Raw genomic sequence first — 23,881 nt, 5'->3', positions numbered from 1 at the left:
GCCAAATCATACTTAATATACTAACACAGAGATGAAAAGTTATTTAATAGACGTTTAAGGAAAAGAAGAAAAAAAATTTGTATATTACTGTCACTCAAATATTAAGAATTACCTCCCACCAAAAGTTAATTAAATTCAATGAGTATCATTATTAATGTTCTGTATTAAAGTACAATTTCCCCATTGCACTAATTGCAAACAATGAATGCTATTCAGTTGATATTTTTTACTGACAAGAAAGTTCTGGAAATTGTGTTTCTCTGTATTTTCTAATATAAACATCAATATAACAATTACATTGGAACAGAATTGAGGACCCTGTTGGATGTACTAATAGTTTGCCTTCCCTGTTTTATATGGGCTTGGCAAGAGTTAGTTGATTTCTGCCTCAAAGTTGTTATAAAACAGATGACACTCTTGTGCTGCCCTTCCATTCCCTTGAGGTCTTGGGCCTAAAAAAGAGGACTTTTTTTTTTTTTTTTTTTAAAGGAAGGATTGGGCAAAATGAATCAATTTTCTTGGCTAATCAAAAATATTTAGTAAATGTCACTCCAAATCTCCACTGAAAGACACATACATAGGTATACACACATGCACACAGAGGAAGAATTTAAAAAATTTGTAACACATTATCTGGCTTTAAGCTATCAGTTTCAATTTGACCTGTCTTAGGGAAGACAAAGTCATGATGAGCAATATTCCTGTTCTGAGGCCAAAAATAAATAAATAAATAAAAAAGAATTGTTAAAAACAATTATTGCTAAATGAACAGTTCTTTTATTTTCCTATATTACTCCACAGGCTATCTTTTTTTGGCTTAGTTGTTGTTTCTGCTGGGTTGTTTTTTTGGTACAGGTCATGCAGCTCTATTTTCAAATTAAGAATTCTCTATGACTCTCCAGGGTATATTTATAAGCACAGATTTACTTCTGATATCTTATATAAAATAGTTAACTTTGGTAAAAGAACAACTTAAGAAAAAATATATTTGGAAAATAACTATTACTTGTTGAAACATAAAGGTAAGTCCTAACTAAAATGAGAACATTTTAAACACTAATATATTTTCACAAGCTCCCACCATTTTCTGGCTTCCTATAAAATTGAAGCTGTCAAAGTTCTTATGTGTGATTGTGTTAATAGGGGTTTGATTATTATTTGGGTCATTTAGATTTCCTTAGTTTGATGGCCACAGTTTACACCCTTAAACCTTACTTAGCCATATTAGAATTGATCATCAAAGTTATTAAGCAAGAAAATATGCAAAAATCAGTATGAAAATCAACATGAAAGTTACTACAAAAGTAACGATAATTTAAAGTAAATTAAATTATTAAAAAGTAATAACTTGTTTGAATCTATACTGATAATATATTTTCCACAGATGAAGGTCAAAACACACACACATATATTTATATATGCTGTTCATTCAGTTTTCACTATGAGACATAGTACAAAAAATAATATATAATGGTCTATAATTTGAAAATAATTTATGTTGAGTTTGAAAATCATTGTCATATACCGATTAATGTATTGATTCTAAAGAAAAATAATCTATTGCATTTTGAACACATTATTAAAAAATCTAAAAAGAGAATAGAAAACTGCCTCAAGTTTTGGGCAATAATGACAATAAAAATACTACACAGTAGTATTACTATTGTCACAATGAAGAATGTATCTCAATGTAAATACCTTTAAAAAGCAGGCAGAATAAAATGTGTGTGTATTATATAGAGATATATGAACACATATACACATATTTCATTCATATACTATATATATGTAATATGTATGCAAAATCAGTATAAAAACCAACATGAAAGTTACTAAAAAATATATACATATATACATAAGTGCGTGTGCGCGCACACACACACACACACACACGCACAGGCAGGTAGTTAAGTGAAACCATATAGACAATTTCTACATTAAATAAGACCTGTTCACTTTTATAGTACTTCTGTAGTAAATACCTTCATGTTTTCTTCCCAAAGTGATTTTAACAATATTCTTATAATAAAAGGTTAAGAATATTGTTAAAATCTGTTAAGAAATTGCTAGTAAAATTGAGAATCATAAAGCTTAAATAAACTGTAAAAGGTAACGCACTAAAAATGTAAAAGCCAGTTAGTTTCCAGTTCAGGGTTCCCTTCAATGGTCTTGTTAACCTAAAACACTACCAAAAAAAATATTTCTGATGTGAACTTTCTCAGCAAAAAGATCTCTTCTTGTGATATGTATTTTGACTAGCAAGCTTTTAATCATTTAAATCATTAGCACTGGCTAATTGGGATTTCTTCTGTAGCCATAAATCTTGAAGAAAGTAGGGTAGGAGATGCCTGGAAAGGTAGGTAAAATCATCAAGAGAAATTCCAACCTTTGAGAAGATGTTTTAATGAACTGTCCAGGAAGTTGGATAGCACCCTTTCTCCTACATTGACTTTAATTATATCTTCCCAAAATAATTAGGTTGTGCAAAACAATCAATTTCATAAATTATTCCTTTACAGATAAGAAAACTGAGGCTTATCATACAGAAACCAGAGTGTTAACCTTTAGCTGCCTAACTTATGAATGAGTCTATAAAAAGTCTCTGACATTAAAAAAGTCATCGCATAATAAAAGTTCCTACTCCATAAAATAATGTTAGTTGCTTAGTTATTTAATACAATGTGAAGCTACTCTCCCATCATTTTTTTTTTGCAATTAACCTATATGAAATTATGTTCTGCAACAAAATGTTATTTTTAAAAATCTAGAATACTGGGGTTGGGGCTGTAGCTCTGTGGTGTGAAGCACCGGGTTCAATCCTCAGCACCACATAAAAATAAATAAATAAATATTGTGTCCATCTATAACTAAAAAATATTTTAAAAATTCTAGCGTACTAAAAAAACTTTAAAAAAAGAAGAAAATCTAGAGTATTACAAAATGCTTTTAAAATAGCAAATGACATTTAAGAAACACAAAAAGATAATCCTATATTCTCTCTTTACCTCTGGCTATACTGTTTTACAAAATTGTCTTTTTATTTTTTTGTCAGGGTACTAAAATTTTCCAATAATATTTTAATTTATGGGGATATATTCCTTCCATAAAATGGTACCAAAAGAAGTACTGTTCTTGAGCCATTCCCTTTAAGTATCTCCAGATTTTTATCCCTTTCCTTTAATAGATTGAATTTCAAGATGCTGAATGCTCTCAAACCTTTTGGCATTTTAAGAAAATACATTACAGTGACAGATTATATGAAAATGAATGCTAACTTTGATTTGTAATTATTAGTTAATGGTTTTGAATCATCTTGTAAATTGTTTTTAAATCATCATTCCATTTATCAGAGGGAGGGAAAGCTAATGAAATTTATATAATCTTTATTATGAGAGTAAATATTTGTTTCCTACTAAATGAAAAGGTCCTTGGCCACAAAGATCAAGTTTAACAATTTTTAGGAATAATTTCAGATGTACCAGGAAAGAAAATGACCAAGTTAATAATAAAGAGTATTCATTGGTCCAGCAAGATAATCTGAACTATTCTGTCTCTCTCTCTCTCTCTCTCTCTCTCTCTCTATATATATATATATATATATATATATATATATACCTATATATATAAAAAACCACTTACCCAGTGTTCCACAGGGCTTATTTTTATAAGTGCAGATATCATATCTATGGAGGAGAAAAAAAAGAGGTGAAATTTGTAATCTGATCAAATTTGTAAAATATTTTTGTATATTCATCCCATTTCTTTCTTGGCACTCTGGTTGTCAGACCACAATCAATGCAATTATGAGCAGCCAGCTGTAGTGTTAGCATTGTCAGCACTCTGGGGGGACACAGCAGGCTGCACAGCACTCCCAGCCTCTGGCTGCAAGCCAATAGGACACCTGCCAGTAGGAAAGAAGGTTAAACTGGATTTTTGTAATTGAAAGTTCCATAAAATTATCTACCATACTGTTTTGAAGCTATTCTAGTTTTTCCGTAGACTGCTACTGCTTCTACAAAAAAGTAAATGGGTGGCTTTTTATTCCCAAGCTCTTTTGAAACTGCTGAATTTTTTCTTATTATATCCAGAGACTGTGTTTGATGTTGCTGAGTCATAAGCACTCTTTGGGGTTCCTTCAACTCAAACACAGATTCTTGTTTTTTAAAAAAGACAAGGTAATACAGCAAAGGAAATTAAATTGATACTACATATTTCCCCTAGTTGTATACCAGCAATTAAGCATGCTTAAAATACAAATATTTTAAAGTGATTTTACAAACAGATTAATGAAATGCTCAATAGAAAGCCTTCCTAATGTGGTCAGACTTACTCTAATGCTGCATTATAACTCAATACTAAAAAAAAAAATTGAATCCATAAAGTAATATTGCATATTTTAAAATATATTACATTTAGAATGCTAAATCAATGTTGTTGTACATTTTAAGTGTTTTCATAATCATATCCTAATAAATTAATCTTTAAAGCCAAAAGTATTTAGAGTTCCTAATTTAAAAGACTGATAACTTTTATTTCCTATGTTTTATGCTAGAAGAGAAAATTTTTCCAGGTAAAAAATTTTCAGAAACTAGAGGGAAATACAAATTGTAAAAGTTCTCTTTTATTGTATATAAAGAATAGCTAATCAATATTAATTGGGCAGGAACTAGTAGTGAATTATACTTTTATTCATCAATCAACAGGCCAAAATGTACTTTCGAGAAACAAATATAACATCCAGACATTAGTATTACTGAACCCACTGAAATCCCTGGAAATCCCCTCTGCCTATATTTAGAATTTCAAACTCTTCATCCTGTTCATTTTACATTTGAAGAAAGAGTTTTTCTTTTCCTCTTGAAGAACCTTCTCTTTTGAACATTCACATATTTATCCCTTGACTTCTCTTACAATTGATAAGACATAGGATCACAGAGTTTGGAACAATCATGAATGTAAGATAGAGAGAGGGCATCAGTATACTCTCAAGAGTATCTTCTGGGTGTCACAGTTAATTTGTCTTGTGATTATAGTGTGTTATGCCTGTTGCATTATATAGACACATTGTATAGACACAACTCATTCCAGAAATCTTCAAAACAAAATGTGAACAAACACTTTTCATGTGTAATGTGGATATATATGTTTAAGTAGAATCTATTTCCAAATCTTCAAATTCCACATGTATCTTTTCTAAAATTGATCTGAGAATGCAATTCCAATCCACCAGTTTTCAAGTTGTCTTTCTCCTTTCATAATTACACTGTTTCTACTTTTAAAAAGAAAAAGAAAAAGTAAGACATCTCATGCATCCTAAATCTTGTTATGGTACATTATCCCAAGTTAGAAGTCTCCAGAATATAAAGCAAAGGGATAACTCAAGGAAGCACTGACCCTGGGAAATAATAGCTTAGGAGCAAGGCACGAAAAATTGAAGGGAAAGATAGTTATTTCATCTTGGCAAGACTCTGCCTTTCTGCCAGTCCCCCTATTTATAAATTAATCTATATATCTATATTACAATTATAATTCAGAAATGGAATGGTTATCATGGAGTATATTCACATGTGCATTTAATCTAAAAAATGAAGTCAGATTTGTTATTGACAGACAATAAGTCTGACAAAGCAAGTAGTTTGGCATTGAGAACTGAGTCAGACAATCAGAGTATATAGTGAACATTTTTCATGATTGGGTGAGCTAAATATGCAGATCCAAAGATTTGACACAATTCACTTAAAGCATATAACAATATGTAATATATTTACTATAGTCTCAGCAGCTACTTTAAAGTATGGTAAAAAGCATTTTAGATAACAAATTTAAAATGTGCAAAGTAATACATCATTTAAAAGATTCATTTAGAAGGTCAACAAAACAAAAAATATTAGAGACAACTAAGAACAATTTATATTCCCAGAGCAGAGCAGTCCATTCTCATGTTATTTTAATTCTATCTTTTATGCTGAATGTTATTATTCTTATTTTATATTGAATATTATTATGAGTATTATTTCATTTTGTAATACCGCCCTAAAATAATGCTATAAAGGCTAAAGCTATCAACCAATAATGTAAACTAAAATACCTTAGATTAAGATGATTTCATTTGCATTTTCTTCAGGTTTCCCTAATCCTCTGAAAGGACTATAAAATTCTCTATAACATACTATGTAGAAAAAAGTGTAACCTCCTCATGGCTTTTATATTCTATTTACACTGTATTCTTCTATGTTCACAGAAAGTAATTACAATCTATGTATTATCTTTAATAACCAAGTTCTAAAGAGCAACATTTTTACTTTCATTCCTCCATCCATGGGATTTTCTGAGCATTTATATACCCTGGCATACTATCACATACTAGGAACCTAAGTAAGTTAGCTGTACTCTATTTGGGAAAAGACACAAGTACATAAGCTGCAAGATAACTGGAAAGAAGATAAAATGCAATAAATATAAATTTATATAAGTAGTATTTGCAAGCAATTACAATGATTATTGCCATAATCAAGTTTTACACAAAATACAGAGGAAAAAATGATTCTACCTAGAAAATGCAGAAACACACAACTATAGGTCATAACATCTGAAACCATTTTAAATTGTTTAGCCACATAAAACACAAAAATGTTTCCAGGCAAAAATAGAATACTCAAAGGAACAGTCTAGAAACGGTATGGCATAATCAGGGAACTATAAGAAGTTCAGAGAGGCTGAAATCTTGAATGTTTAGAATGAAATATCAAAAAATGAGTTTAGAGAGGTGGGGGTGGGATGGATAACTATCTTGACTAGCCAGATTTTTTTTCCATAGGCAAAAGCAACTCAGAAAATAGTTTGTATTGTAGGGAAGTTTTTAAAGTATATTTATGTAACTATATATAGAGAGATTGAGTGTGTGTGTGTGTGTGTGTGTGTGGTGTGTTGTATAAGGAGAATACAAAGGCAGATATCTGAGGGAGAAATGGGAGAGTAGGAGGAATGTAATGATTTTGTTATATATGTTTCTGTATAGCCAACATAGTCATAAAGTGTGTTAGCTATGCCTGTCTCTGATGATCAACACAAGAGAAATTTGATAATTAGCCTAAAAAGTGTTTAACAAATGTTTAAAATGTATTTTGTATTGAAAAATTTAGTGATGTTCTAGATCTCTAGATGGGCAAAATACTAAAGGCACTGCCCCACTTTCCATGAACACACTAGAATCCAGCAAGCTTTGCAAGCTGTGCACTTAAGAATCTAAGATTTGTCCTGTATGCTCATTCACTGGTTTATAGCATTATTGTGTCTGATGACAAATAGGAGGGTAAAAAATTCTGTCCTTAAAATTTGTCCATGGATATACTGAGTGAATTTTTCATGCAGTTTTTTCAGAGCACATAAATAACAGAGCTTTTAATGAGTATGAACCATTTTGTACTTTCTTGTTTATTTGATAAATAGTTTTATGTGTAATTGGAATTGGACCTCAAACTTTCCTTCATTGTAACTAATAACAATCCTTACTCACTAAGAGTCTGCCTAATCATATTAGCTTAGGTCAGTTTGCAGCAATAAAAACACCTGATTGATGGAAAAAAGACATGACAGGAAAATAAGAAAAGTAATTTATATATGGCTTTATCAACAATGATACCTACTTCTATAGGTTTATCTTCTTTAGGCTATTCTTACAATTGTCTTTTTGAAATATATTTCACAGATTAAGAAAAATACTCTGTGAACAAAAGGAAGACTTCAGTCATAGATAAAAACTTTAGACCATTTTATCCATGAATTAAATAATGTAGAATCAAGAGGTATTGATATTATAAATTGAGAGTAGTAAATCTTAAAAATTGAACTTTTTATTGAATTTTCACTTTGATATAGAATTGAATACAAATATTTTCCTATATTTTACTGTGTATGCTTGCTTGCTATTGTGTTACGTACAAATAACAAAATTTTCAATGTCTGCAAAGTAATCACTTGAGAAATTTTGATAATTTAAAAATTACTTTTAATTATATTATTTTTATATTTTATAAACTTATTACTCCTCCATATTTTACCTTTTGTGAGTCATTTCTTATTCTATCCATTTTCTTATTCCTATTTTCTTTCTTTTTCATGTGTAGGTTACTGATTCTTTCCTGTCCTACAAATATTCTCTTTTCTATCAGCCCCAATTGCTACAAACATAAAGAATCTTGAGAAGGCACTTAATTCAAGCTGTACTACATTTAAGCCATTGTCTCAATAGACCAATAACAAACCAGCTTATTTCAGTTCTTTCTTTATTTTGACCTTCTCATTTTTACCTTGTATCATACTCATTTCCTGTGCCATCAACCCTTCTCTTCCTTCAAACTTGAGCCAATCAGAAGATAATGCAAAGACAGATAATGCAAGGGATCCCAAAGATATAATTGGTGTGTTTTTAGGATGTACCCTACTGTGGTATAAATTGAATAAAGGGGAGACTGAAGGAAAGGAATTTCCATTGCCCCCCTCTCAGGTCCCTATATACAAATAAGTCACTACTAAATCTTGACTAACTTGATGTGGCAGGAGCCTCTAAATACAGAGCTGTAATTTAAACTTCAAGCTAAGCTAAGAAGTACACTGGAGCAGGGAATGGTGGTGCACACCTGCAACCCCAGCAACTTGGGAGGCTGAGGCAGGAGGACTGCAAATTTGAGACCAACCTCAACAACTTAGTGAGAATCTAAGGATTTAGGGAGACTCTTTTTCAAAATAAAAAGGGTGGGGGATATGGCTCAGTGAATAAGTGCCCCTGAGTTGAATCTCTGGCACCCTTTGTACAAAAAAAAAAAAAAAATACACTGAAATTCTACAAAGTAACAGCTGAAATATAATGAGAAAAGATTATCTGGATTCTGATTCTGAATCTGGAGAGAAAGCAACATCTTATCACTGTGCTACTTTTTTAGTTTGTTTTCTTTTCCTAAAAGAAAATAAAGGCTTAAAAGCAAATAAAAAAGAATTAAGAAACATGATTTTAGGGAATCTACATAAAGCCTGGTGCTTAAAGAAAATCAACATTCTACTTTTAGATGAGTAAATGTGGTCATTCCTTTACCCTAAATTAACAAAGAAGTTGGGTTGATGAAGCAAAACCAAAACCAGAGAATTTAGTTGGCTTTCTATGGCTGTAACAATGGTATACTTTTTTTACTGTGGATACTTTCAACTCTTAATTTCTTAACACTTTTGTGTAGGCTTTTGCATAGGCATGACGATCATAAGCAACTGACAAAAACATGTGGTCAAATTTCAAGGTCTGCAAAACACAGAACTACCTTAAAATGATGAAACACCTAGATAGTTCTTAAAACCTTTCCCCAAAACAACATTCCATCCTTAGATAAGGAAACAGTCACCGTAAAAAAGAGTTCTTTTCAATCTTTCAATTTGAAAAGAGAACAACTCAAAATCTAAACTTCAAGTTTCATTATTTAACACTGAGCCATACTGAGCCATGTTGATTACTTCCAGCCAACATGTTCTAGGTACTGTATTGTCTCAGTTGTTTCTCTCAGGTGTGGTGGTGAAGGGGGTTCATGACATGCTACCCCAAAATATGGTATCTCACATACTGAATATTTAAAGTTGAAAGAATTTGAAAGAACAGCAGAAGCAAAAGGCTCACTTTGACGTTTTCCCCTGAAGCAAATCATAAAATCTGGGAAGAATCTTCTGTCCTCCCCTGAAGCATGTCTTATGACGCGTATAAGAAGTATGTTCTCATACCAGGGGAAAAATACCTTTATCTCTGAAGATAAAGGGCCACAGACAAGGATCTGAAAAAAACAGGGCATGCTAAATTTTTCCTTCTGTTGCTCATACCCTTTTTTCATATTTATAATATCATATTTTTCCATATCTGCTCTATCATATTTATAATAAATTTCTCCTCAAGTGTCATTTTTTCTCCACAACTATCTACTCTTCATCAAACCTATGCTAAAAATATACTCAGGTTTAACTGCTTCCTTGAGCCTTCATTTCCTTATGAAGTCTCTCATGTTGTATAAAACTTATATTGAATAAATTTGCTTTTTCTCTTCTTAATATGTCTTTTGTCATAATAATATGTCAGCTATGAAGCTAGCATGGGTAGAAGAAAAAATATTCCTCCTACTCTGCAGTGGTGAGTCAAGTTATAGAGACATAACTCTATTCAGAAGCTTTCTTTATGTGTACCAATGGAGCAGCATTATAAAATGACTTCAAAATTTTAAAGATAACTGTAATATGGAGAGAAGAAAGATTATTTTAACTCAATGAGGAAGAATGCTTACCACCTTTAATAATAAAAGGAAAAGATGACTTGAAATAAATAATAATTTGATTTAGTTTATATGACTCATTTTACATGTCAACATCTTTGATAATATTGATCTCTGTATCTAAATAACATCTATTCGAGTGAACTTATTGATGCTTTTTTTCATATTTTATACTGCTGCATCATAGGTGTACAAATGCAGGATTTATTGTTACATACTCGTACATGCACATAACACAGTAATACGATTTAGCCAATATCATCCCCCCAGAGTTTCCCCTTTCTGACACTTTTGAATGCCTAAAACCTAAGACCAAACAAATGTTATACTATCTAATACGTAGATATATTTATTATGATCATGTGAACCACTAGTTCTCAAAGATATGTCAGGGTTAGTAAACATCAGATATTTCTAACTACTGATTCCTATAATATGTCAGAGACTATCCAGGCTTTCAATTACCACATGAATTCAAGTATTACTATCAGACTTTAAAATCCCTCCCTGTTTTGCTCATCATTGTATCTCAGCATCTAGCAAAATACCTGGAGTACAGGAATTGTTTAATGTTTATAAAATTAAATCTTCTAGAAAGGTTATATCAATTTATACTTCAACAAATCCATTTCTCAATACCTTTAATTTCAATAACCTGATAACCACTCTAATTTTCAACCCCAATTTCCATTTCTCAAAAACCATTAATAGAAAGAAAATTATTTTTAAGGTATCAGCATAGTTGGATTATAAAGTTCTTGTATGTTTGGCAAGAAGGTCAGTACATGTGGAATAGATTTGATTCAAGTAAACATTTATGAAAAGATTCTTTCATATTAACAAATCAAAAATTTAAGCCGTGTTTTAACAAATATTTACTAAAAGCTTACCAAGTACGAGAGGAAGAAAAACACGAACAAGACAGTCATAATTCCTCATCTTTAGAAGCTCAGAAACTTTTCTAAAATCAGTAAAAGTTTAATTAGACATAACCGGAAAAAAGAAAGTAATTTTACTCTTTTATGGAAGGAATATATAACAATACAATAATGTTCATATACAACAAGCCCTTATATCATATCATACTCATTGGGGGAAAAGTGGAAGGTTTTTCCTCTAAGACCAAGAACAAGACAAGGATGCTCATTCTTAACCACTTCTATTCAGCATAGCTTTGGAAGTCCTAGCCAGAGCAACTGGGAAAGGTAAAGAAATAAAGGGCATCCAAACTGGAAACGAAAAAGTAAAACCATCTCTACTGACATGATCTTATAGATAAAAAAAATCCTAAAGACTACACTGTTAGAACTAATAAACAAATTTAGTAACTTAAGAAACAAAAAGCAGCATACAAAAATAAGTAGCCCTTCTGTATACCAACAATCACTTTTCTAGAAATCAAGAAAAATAATCCCACTTCCAATAGCATAAAAATAATTAATTAAATACTCAGGACTACATTTATTCAGGAAGGTGAAAGATAAATATGATGGTAGAAATTATAAAACACAAAAGAGAGAAATTTAAAAATACACAAATAAATGGAAAGAAATCACATGTTCATGAGTGATTGTCAAAATGTCTATACTTCCAAAGTCATCAATACAATTACTATCAAAACACCAATGGCATTTTTCATAGAAATAGAAAAAAAATTCTAAAATCCATATGGAACCACAAAAGAACCCCAAATAATCATAGCAATCTTGAGCAAGAAGAACAAAACTGAAGGCAATGCAATAATGGATTTCAAAATTTACTACACAGCCATAGTAATCAAAATTGCATAGACCAGGCACAGCAGCATATGCCTAAAATCCCAGGGACCTGGAAGGATAAGGCCAAAGGATTACAAATTTGAGGCCACCTCAGCAACTTAATGAGGCCCTGTCTCAAAATAAAAATAAATAAATAAAAAGGGCTGAAGATGTAACTCAGTGGTAAAGTTTCCCTGAATTCAATCACCAGTATCCAAAACAAAAACAAAGAAAAAAAAAAAAAAACCCACAAGGTACTGGCATAGAAAGAGTTCAAAGGAACATTAGAAACCTCAGAAATAAACCCACACATATATAGTCAACTAATTTGTGATAAGGTGCCAAAAATACACCACAGGAAAGAACAGTCTGTTTAATAAATGGTGTTGGTGAACCAATAAACAAAACAAACAAACAAAAAAAACTCATGTGCAAGGACCAAATCAACAGGAATTAAAGATTTAAACATAGGACCTGAAAGTATAAAACAACAAGAAGAATTTGTAATAGAATGGGGAAATGTTGATCAAAGGCATTGTTTGTTAGACAGGAGATATAAGTTTTTGAGATCTATTGCACAGTACAGTAATAGTTAATATCCTGTAATGTAATTTCAAAATAGCTAAGAAAAGAGATCTTAAATGTTTTTAACTGCAAAAAGATATGATAAGGATGTAAGGTGATGGCACATTTATTAGTTTGATTTAATCTTTCCATAATGTATCAAAAAACTGCTCTGTAGTTTAAATATATATATAATTATTTTCAATTAAAAATAAAATTTTAAAACATTCTCTAGTATAAGATTATATTTGATATTAACATATAATGGAAATTCTTTATAATCAATAAAAATTGATCTGTTCATTTTATATTCTCTCTAATACAAAGAGTTTATATAAATACCTTTACATATTATACTACAACTATTTTTTTTTCTTTCTATATTTATATTACAGCATCTTTCTAGCTTTACAGAACATGGTAGACCACAACAGCTCTTTGCCTTAAAATAAAGTACACAGATGATTCTGTCTTCTTCCTCAAAAACCTCAAAACCAAAGAAGCTATTTAAATCAAAAAAGGAAAAACATAATATACATGTTAAGCATTGCACAATAAGCGGAAGAATTTTACTATTGTTAGTAAATGGGTCTTTTAAATCTAGCCACAACCAACCAATATTCTGTTAAGCAGTACTTTGGCAGTTGATTTGCAAAAATAAACAATTTCTTAATTACAGTCAGGCAAACAATTTAACAACATTGACTTTGAATCCCTGACTTCATTTAAAAATGTATATGAAAGGCCAGTGCAGTGGCATATGCCTGTAATCCCAGCTGCTCGTGAGGCAGAGGCAGGAGGATCCCTTGAGTTCAAAGCCAGCCTCAGCAGGCGCTGAACAACTCAGTGAGACCCTGTCTCTAATAAAATACAAAATAGGATGTGGCTCAGTAGTCGAGTGCCCCTGAGTTCAATTCCTGGTAACTCCCCACCCCAAAAAACATGTATATGAAAAGGATACATGGGGGAAAAAAGCAGTGCAATGTTTTAATTTCAATGTTATATAAAAGTTTAATCTATAATAAAATATATTTAAAATTTCAATGTAATTATTTCTCTTTTTATTGATATTTACCATCAAACCAGTTAATAAACAAAAACTGTCATTTGTCTTCCAAAGTACAGTCTGATTAAAAGAAGGTGAGTTAAAAGAGACAAGGAATATCATACTACATTGTTTTATAAATAGATTTGCATTGTAACTCAAATTTTGTGACACTTATCAAGTCAACCAGATACATTTTCCATAATGACTGATCATAAGTGAAAATTCACAAATCAATTGTTAATCTTCCTCATTCAGAGAAAGGTCAAAAATGCAAATTACTTAAATTAGGCACAAGAATGATAAATGCCTCAAATGCTCTTTGAGCTACTTGATGTTACCAATATAAGTAAATGCAGTATCACAGAATATACTATATGTTCCATAGTCACCTATTCTAATTTTCTAAGTGCAAAATGTTCCTCATATGCAACCTAAGTTCTTCATGCTGCTACTTTAAATTCGTCTCTCTTTTGCTGGATCTTCAGTGAAGATTGAGAGCATCTGGCCTTTCTGTCCTTTATGTACAAATTAAATACCTCTAAATCTTCTATGGAATAATAATCCCTGTTACTTTAAAATTTTTCTTTTCAGTTTCTATTTCAACCCTTTAATCATCTCTGTGGTCCTCCTCTGAACTTTATCCAGGTTTTCTATGTCCTTCTTTAGCAATAGAGCCCAGAACTGGAAACAATGCTCTTGTAAGGGCCTGACCAGCATCGAGCATAATGGTGAAATAATCTCAACTTTCCTATGTTCTGGATTCCTATTTATGTAACCAAGTACTGTGTTTGCTTTAATCAGAATATTATATTGTAACTCATGCTAATCTTATTATTTCCTTACTACCCAAAGAATTTCCAACTTCATTTAAATATAGTCAGTTAATCCTCCTCAGGACTTCATGCTATCATGGCTTTCTAACCATACTGCTTTATGGTTTGTAGCCAGCTATATGACACAATTGAGTTTCTAATCAATATTCCAACTTGCTCAATAATTTTACTCTAACGCTGCTCTATACATAAAGCATATTTCTCTTCAATTATAAATGTCAAAATTTCTTAAGAATATTGGGATCCTAACTGTGACATCTATAAGAGCTGTTTGTTTTTAAAAAGACTCAATGCCAGAATTCAGAGTCTTTTGAAAAAGTATGATTATGAAGGCCTTGTTAAATTTGATCCATTGCCTTCAAATTCCAACCTAATTCTGTTTGAAGACCTGGAAGGTGAAAGTATAAAAAAAACCAAAAATGCTTGTAAAACCTCATAAAGTTTTAAGAGCTAGATTAAAAATTTCCCCATATGCTAATTAACTTCTTTAGCAGACAATAATGAAAAACATGGAAGATCAGAATATAACTATCTGGGCTACCTTGCTCTGTGAAACATTCTATTCTGTCATTAACTGAATTAGATCTGTTTTAATAAGTTTACTGACAAATGTCTGGAAAAGAACTTTCATGATAACTTTATTATATTTTGAGCTGTAAAATATAAAATGCCAAGAAAATTAAACTGATCTGGTTCCCACTGGGTAGAAATCTAGATATTTAAATGACTCACTAATATGGAAGTATGGAAAGCCAGACAAAATATATCAAGTTATCTATTGTCATCCTACAGATATGAATTATACAAGACAAAATAGTTTAAAAATAAATGCATTTAAAATATGGAAGATAAGGATTAGCACATTTAACTTGCCATGGAGAAAAAAAAATTATGTTATTCTATGATCCATCTGAACAAAGTTGTTCTAACAGACATTAAAAAAAATATCTAAGCCAGATGCAGTGGCGCACAACTGTTAATCCCAGCAGCTCAGGAGGCTGACACAGGAGAATCACAAGTTCAAAGCCAGCCTCAGCGAAAGTGAGGTGCTAAGCAACTCAGTGAGACCCTGTCTCTAAAATAAAATACAAAATAGGGCTGGGGATGTGACTCAGTGGCCAAGTTCCCCTGAGTTCAATCCTCATTACCCCCCAAAAAAATATCTAGTAGGGGTTGAGGATGTAGCTCAGTGGTACAGCACCTGTCTAACATGCCTGAAACCCTGAAATCTATTCTCAGCACCAAACACACACAAAAATCTACTGGCCACTGATGTCATTCTCTACAAAGTACACATGAAAAAGATGTTTGTAGTGATAAAACAAGAAAGGTTAATTCACTGCTTGAAGTTAAAATTGGAACCAAAAGAGGATCCAAGACTCGCCTCATCCATGAATTATTTTCTATTAACTCTTCTGTGATCTCTCCTTTAAGCTCCAATTGCATTTAAATTATGTGTTAATGATATATTATTTCATATTTTTCATTGTTCTTTTTTACTTTATTTGATCTAACTAGTTTGTAAGCCTCTTGAGAGCAGAAATAAAGATCTATACTACTTCTATATCCTCTGTAACAGGGTTTCATTGTGAGTTCTAATTCTAGAACCACCCTAACCATCACTGATCCAAGTAACTTCATCTTCTCATTTGTTATATAAGGAAAATAATAGTAACCATGACTCCTAAGATTGTTTTGTGGGTAAACTTAGACAATGTATATATACTGTGCATTTTGGCATATAAATGGTTAATGTGTCATTGATATTTTAATAATTATTAAATTGATAAATATGAATAAATATTTATAAACTAGTTTATTAGTTTAGTCTCATTATGTATTTAATGTGCATTGGTCTTTTGAAATTACATTTTATAATACTAGTAATTTCTTTTCCTTTAATCTTTATTAACACCCAGTCACAGTCAGGCATGGTGGCACAAGTCTGGAGTCCCAATGACTCAGGAGGCTGAAGCTGAAGGATCCCAAGTTTGAGGTCAGTCTTGGCAACTTAGCAAGACCCTGTCTCAAAATTAAAATTGTAAGAGGCTGGGGGTGTAGTTCAGTGGTACTGTACCCATGGATTAAATCCCCAATACCACCCCACCCTAGGAAAAAAATCCCTAGTCACAAATTCTAAATTTAACACCAGTAAATGCCAAATAACCCTGAATTCAATTCCTGGTACAAAAAAAAAAAAAAAAAAAAAAAAAAAAAAAAAAAAAAAAAAAACAAAAACAAAACCCAAAACCAGATACTGAAAGATGTTATTTGTAGTACTAATATGAAGCTGTGAACTGCCACACAATTTATGTTGAATCATCAAGATTTTACTTGGAGTTGCCAACCTAAAAAATTATTAACCCTAATATGGTTAAGATAAAAAGGTATTATGGTACTATGAAAATATATTTGGCTCATATTTGATCCATCTGCCAATTTAAATAGTCTTCAACCTCCTTCCAAAAACACTATTCTTTTAGTTTCAAGAGAATAAGTAGTCAACTTTAAAAAAAAAAAAAGTTTACATAAATCAAATTTGAAATCCCTGAATTGCTCCTGATGTTTATTGGCTAAAAATTAGTATGTCTTCTAATTTTTACTTCAAGTTCCTTGACATTTACATTACCAAGGCTAAAAATGTTTCTCAGTGAAAGTTCAGATGGCCACTCTTCTGGATTAATTGTAATTCAAAGGTATTTAGGAAACTGATGTGGAGATGTTCTGTCACAGCTAGGCTATATTGTTTGGCTAATGTTTTACTTGTATACATACCATCATCATATTAACCAAGATGAACAGAATATAAAAAAGAATCACTGTGTGTATAGTTAAAAATATGATAATAACATACATTAAAATTGTACAAAGACAAGCCAATAATCCAAGGCAGTAACTTTTTTTAGACAAGGGCAAGATTCAAGAGTTCAGAATGATGCTTAAATACCAAAATAGTTGAAAAATACATCTTCACCTGAGGCTTCCACTTCCATTGTTAGCTTATGCAATTCCTATGCTATGTAGAACATGGTTCTTTCACCAAAGAATCATAGCCAAAGGAAAACTGAACTATGACAACCATGAGTGGCATTACTTGAAAAAAAAAAAAAGTTTGAACAAAGTAAAGATGGCCTTTATCTCATTCAAAACAAATTCCTTCTTGAAATCCAGGTTTAGCATACCATAACACTAAGTCACTTAGGTTTCAAAACAGTGACCACTTGAGAGAGAAAACACATAGCCAACTTGGATAAATAGAATTAGATTTAGTCTACCCATGGGAAATATTAAACAGGGAAATAAAACACATTACCTAAAGTATAGCCAAGAACTGTACTATAAAATGAAAACTACTTTAATTCTACTAACATTATCAGCTTCATTTTATACTTTATCTTAGTTAAACAAACACCAAGAAGTGATGTATAAATCTCATTTTAATTAATTATTAAGGTTGTATTGGTATTAATATAGGAGTAGGAACATGTTTTACAAAACTGATAATACACAGTATTTGGGAATGAGATTATTTCAGGAAATTTGTCTTGAAGTTTATAACTATTATCAAAACACTGAATTATCTATTATGGATGTGTTTGTTTGTTTTTGCAGAATTGAGGATTAAACCCAGGGCCTCATATATGATAGGCAAGCACTCTATGAATGAGTTACATTCCCAGACCCTTTGAAATTTTCTTTTGAGACAGAGACTCCCTAAATTACCCAGGATGGCCTCAATCTATCCAGGGTATACCTCAAAAATGGTCTATGTACACAATGAAACACTATTCTTCCCTAAAATGACTGAAATCCTGCCATTTGACACAACATGTATGAAACAGGAGGAAACTATGCTCAGTGAAATAAGCAAGATAAAGGGAGACAGATATTTCATGATCTCACTTACATGTGGAATCTGAAGAAGTCAAACTCATAAAAATGTATAGTACAATTAGTGGTTCTTAAGGGAAGGATATCAGAGAATGAGGAAATATTGGTTAGAGGGTACATGATTTCAGTTAGGATGAATCCAGTACAATGGCTATAATTAATAATGATACATTGTCTTCTTTGGCCTGGGGTTGTGGCTCAGTGGTAAAGTACTTGTCTAGCATGTGTGAGGCACTGGGTTCAATTCTCAGCATCACATACAAATAAATAAAATAAAGGTCCATCAACAACTAAAAAATATTTTTTTAAAAAAATTGCTAGATTGTATGTGTTCTTTACCAGGAAACAACTGATAAGTACATGAGGTAATCTATGTGAATTAGCTTGATTTCATTATTTCACAAAATAGACATATCAAAATATCACATTGTACACTGTACATATTAACAATTTTGTCAATTATATCTTAATAAAACTTTTATATAAAAACAAAAAACCAAAAACAGTTCAATGTGTTATAGTTATTTTATAAAGCAAGATAACAAAATAATTGCACTAAAACTTAATGAATTTGTATATTAAAGGCAATATTGTTTTATAATTCAAAATTCAAACTCTTTTTCCTTAATTTATGCACACATTGAGAGTTAACCATTACAAATTTGAGATACACCAAGTTTTTTTTTTTTAATTCAGAAATTTAAGAGACTGAATGTTACTAGAGTTCAGTAAGAAAGCAGTATATGTCTTCAAAGCAACACCAAAATTACCTACTTCATGTAAGTTGCTAAAAGTGCAATCTTAATGCTATAACTCTTTTATAATTTTTTCATGCTTTTAAAACATGAAAAGCAAGGCCATGCTTATCTATTGCCACTCTAACATGAGTTTTTGGAAGGTCCTGATTATATCTTCCTTCTATTATGCCAGCTCTCCTAGGAACTTAAGTGAATTCTGTGGTTCCTCAGCAATTATTTGTAAGTGAAGATTACAATGGATTTAATACATGAACCTCTCTTTGGATCAGGCAGAAATTATTTTGCAAGCCCACTCAATATGAATCCTGCAGTGATAAAGAGAAAACTGGCCTTAAACAAAAAAACTACAAGTTATACAAAAAAATTTTAGTAAGATCAAGATGGCTTAAAATAGGTTTATACAAACACAAAATGAGTTTTGTTTGGATTCTAAATTTGTAGTGAATTTACAACCCATCATGCTCCAAATTCTTCTTTATGAGATGTACAATTACGCTGAATGTCTCAGTATTTCAAAGACAAATAGCCACCACTACCATCCACCTTAAAAGCTTTTTCTTGTCTTAAATATATACATAAATCTGGTTCTAAAAGATCAGTACCAATACCACTTCATAGAATCAGCACCTCGGTTTCAACCTAAAACTCCCAAATTGTTTCCGTTTCTACACCACTGCAACTAACAATCCTGCCAGACTACACAAAACCATTCAGTGGTTTTGTCTGATGTGGAAAAAAGTCCATGAGGGACAAGGAGGTGCCACCAAATTCATGCCAGGATAAAGATCTAAATTGGTTGAGCTACAAATTGGTGTCTTAACACAGCACATCACCTTATTTCAATGATCTACCTTTTTGAGTAAAAATAATTTTTAACTAGGGTAATTTTTAAACTTATCACACAAAAGGAAAAAATTAAAAAAGAACAAAAACTGTTTTGGATGAAATAGTGGTAGCATACCTTAAGGAATCATCTGATAAATTTTTGAAAGATGACAATCTCTATAATGTTAAAACTTTGTATAGTGATCAGCAGGTCATAAAATGAGACTATGGGTGGCTGAAGAGAACAGAAAATTAGCTTGTCAGAAGATCTGAGTTCTAGTCTTTGTGCAACAAAAAACTAGTTATAGACTCTTTGGCAAATCATCTTACTATGTAACAGTTTTCCCATACTGACTCTCAACTTCATGGCATTGAAGGAAGACAGATACAATATTTTACGTGAATAGAAAAGTACTTAAACGTAGCAAACTAATCAATTAAAATTAGTAAAATAATGTAATTATATTATTGCTGTTTTAACCAGAGGGAATCCAGTCAATAATATTATTTTTCATCCAAACAATTATTCAAGGTCAAGTATTCCTCTTTTTTCTTTGGTACTTTGGATTGAATCTAGGGTTGCTTTACTACTGATCTACATCCCCAGGACCCTCTTTTTTTTTTTTAATTTTGAGAGAGCGTCTACAATGCTAGGACCTCTCTAAATTGCTGAGGCTAGCTTCAAACGTGAGATCCTCCTGACAAACGCAAGTATTTCTCTAAGACCATTTCCTAAAAGTCAAATTATAAATTTAGATAAGTAAACAATGCTCAGTCATATTCTATAGGTAGGTACTTGTTACATTAATTCAACAGTGAAAAGTAGAGCTTGAAGAGATTAAAGCTACTGCAGATGAAAGCTACTACAACAGCAGGAATTGCTGGGTATTCAATTATTTCCATCATTTATTTTTCCTTCTTTCACTAACATTTTATTGACTTCTGAATAGATTTCTGCCTTAAGCTGGGTGAGAGACAATTGGAATTCAGTCTACAATTCTCATTCTAGTAGAGGAGTCATTCATAAAAGCAATTTAGAAACCAAGTAGAGCTATCCTATTTCAGTCAAGAAGATTTTTGTTTTTGTTTTTTAAATAGAAGGCTTTTAAACATCATTAAACAAAAATAGTTGATTCCTTAAAGTATGCCATCAAAGAATATAGGAGGAATATATAACAATATTAGTTTGTAAAAAATCCAAGAAGGGAAATTAAAACAAGTAGCATTTTCCATAATATTATGTAATATCTATAATTCATAAAGATAAATATCAGACACTACAGGAGCCTCTCATGGTTTCTGATTCATGATATATTAAATTATATTCAATATATATTAAATTATATTCAAAGTAACTTTTGTAGTTTGTATTTATGTAGTCTAATTCTGTAAATATATAAGAATTCATATGTAAAACAATAATAATTCTTCTGGAAAACAATACCAAACCCCTACCTTTTGGGGGAAATTATTAGAAAACATTATAGTATAATATTAGAAAATACTGTTGATATGTACACTATACATATTGATATAATTTCAACATAAACTCCTTCAAATGTTGGCTATTCCTATTTTTCTACCTTCAAGTCAACATAATAAAACACAAGATTTTATATATGGCCACCAAGGTTGTAACAAAAGCTTCAACTTCTTTTATTCTAGAAAAACTATACATACTATGTGTGTATAGTGAAAATAGGGTTATTTTGGCAAATCTTAAAGTTAACATTAGAAAAGTGAAAGAAAATTTTAGCACTAACTTGACTTTTTAAAATCCTTACCTTTTCTTCCCAATATGATGTTTTCTGGTACAATACACAAAGTTTATTGTGAATTCACTTTAGCCTAATACTTATTCTTTCCTTTGGCTATGAACATTTCAAGATCTTGAAAATGCATTTGAACTTATTTTACTATTATTGACTCCTTTCATCGGCTCTAAAGTGGGGTTATGCATAATCCACTAATGCAAAACATTTTTGGAAGCATTGCTTAGTGGAGTTCCATGCTAGGTAACGTGTTCAATTAATAAGAAATTTTAAAATAAGCTTTAGGTAAAGCTACCTGCCAAAGAACATAGTACTCATGGTAAGAAAATTATCACTGGGATTTAGAATTTCAAACCAAAATAAATCATCAACTATTAAAAAAATAATTTCCTGTGTCAAACAGAAATGTTAACATCTTGAAAAGTTTGTACTATGAATCATTTAAAGACCTTTGTAGGATATTTTAATTTTATATAGGCCACAACTTAAAATCCTCAGTCAAATGAAAGTTACCTTCACAATGTATTTTAAATTTAAATTTAGAAAGACTGAAGCACAAAAATAACATAAAGGTACAATAAGAACTCAGGTGTCCTCAACTCCTGTCATCTTACTAAGCATAATTTGTTCACCTGTTTTTGAAAGGGACATAAATATCCTTGATTTGACTACAAGATATGGCTCTCTTTCTTCAAATATTGATGTGAAAGGCTTTTCCCTATTATAAGACTGTTTTTCTCTGGAGAAGCTGCAGCTGTGACAGTTGACCTCAGCCTTTGAAGACGAAAAGATTCTGTCTGGGAAAATGACTTACTGATTATCAGAGTCAGCCAGAATAAAAGGCCTCAGTCTTCAGAGCTTCATCACTGAACAACTGCTCTCTTTCACTATTTTTAATATATCATGAAGCATTTCCACACCACACTACTCCAGAGGAAATACAAAATGAATATGCACCCTGGAGTTTGCAAATCACATAGTGTTGTACCTTCAACATTGACAAACGGTGCCCTGTTAAGTCTTGACTATGAAATCCTGACTCATTTTGATATCATACTTACTGTAGATATGTGGCCCAAATCAGATAAACTTTTCAAATTATGACTCTTGCCAGCCTGAAAGACCTGTATCTCTTATAACCTATAACACCTGTTCCTGCCCTTGTAAATGAAGTTATGTTTGATCAAGGCAGACAGAAATTCTTTTTTTTTTCTCTATGTATCATATGTTTCTGCCTGGAGACTCTGTATGTGTGTGTGTTTGTGTGTGTGTGTGTGTGTGTGTGTGTGTGTGTACTTGACATGTATTTGATTGGCTTATATGTGCATAGACTATCTATGGAAAAATTTACAAAATCCCTGCCAACAGAAAGAAATTCTGTTTACCTGTGCTGAAACCAAAACAACTGATCAACTATGGGAAGTAGTATGATGTGGGAGAAAGACCTCTGGAATCAAGAGATTTACTATTTATTAATTATATATCTCAGATCACTTATCTACATATTAGAAACAATAATATTACTATATTGACTAGTCTGTAGAAGTATTGTGATATAAATCAATAAATATGCAAAGTGCTAATAAGCTAAAACATGCTAAGCAAATGTTATTTTGTAAATAAGTAAAATTTTAATAGAAAAGTCCTCTTAATATCAACTCACAAAGCAATGCTAAAGAAAATATTTTGAACAGAATTTCTAAGGGTCTAAGAACCCTGTTCTAATGACACTATTTAGCAAACCTTTTAAACATGGATCATATTTTTCATGTAATATTAGCTCTACTGTGAAGTACAGCATCATCCAATATTACTTCCTTCACTAAGGTAAAGAAAGACTATGACATTACAGTACACATCAGTATCTCCTCCTGTTAATTGCTTTACTTGAGTACAGGCAGTTTGATAATTTAAAAGATTTAATACATATATCTATATGTTTTAGTCAGCTTTTTTGCTGGTGCAATTTAAAGACCCAACCAGAACAACTGTAGAGGAGGAAAGGTTTATTTAGGGGTTCCGTTTCAGAGGTCTCAATCCATAGACAGCAGACTCCATTCCTCAGTGCTCAAAGTGAGGCAAAACATCATGGTGGAAAAGTGTGACAGAAGAAAGAGGCTTACATGATGATC

General features: G+C 31.4%; 1 protein-coding gene across 1 annotated transcript in view; it reads right to left on the bottom strand.

The window, feature by feature from the left end:
• The window catches only part of ADAMTS6 (ADAM metallopeptidase with thrombospondin type 1 motif 6), a 286,548-nt gene that overhangs the window by 171,982 nt on the left and 90,685 nt on the right, over positions 1–23,881 (bottom strand). Inside the window, exon 9 of the mRNA XM_081281992.1 lies at positions 3,640–3,683. Coding sequence (XP_081138118.1) covers positions 3,640–3,683 — 44 coding nt within the window. The remainder of the gene's footprint in view (positions 1–3,639; positions 3,684–23,881) is intronic.

The sequence above is a fragment of the Spermophilus citellus genome, assembly GCF_964194105.1.
Source record: "Spermophilus citellus genome assembly, chromosome: 1".
Lineage (NCBI taxonomy): Eukaryota > Metazoa > Chordata > Mammalia > Rodentia > Sciuridae > Spermophilus > Spermophilus citellus.
The sequence above is the reverse complement of the archived record's forward strand: the minus strand, read 5'-3'. Positions and strand labels throughout refer to the sequence as shown.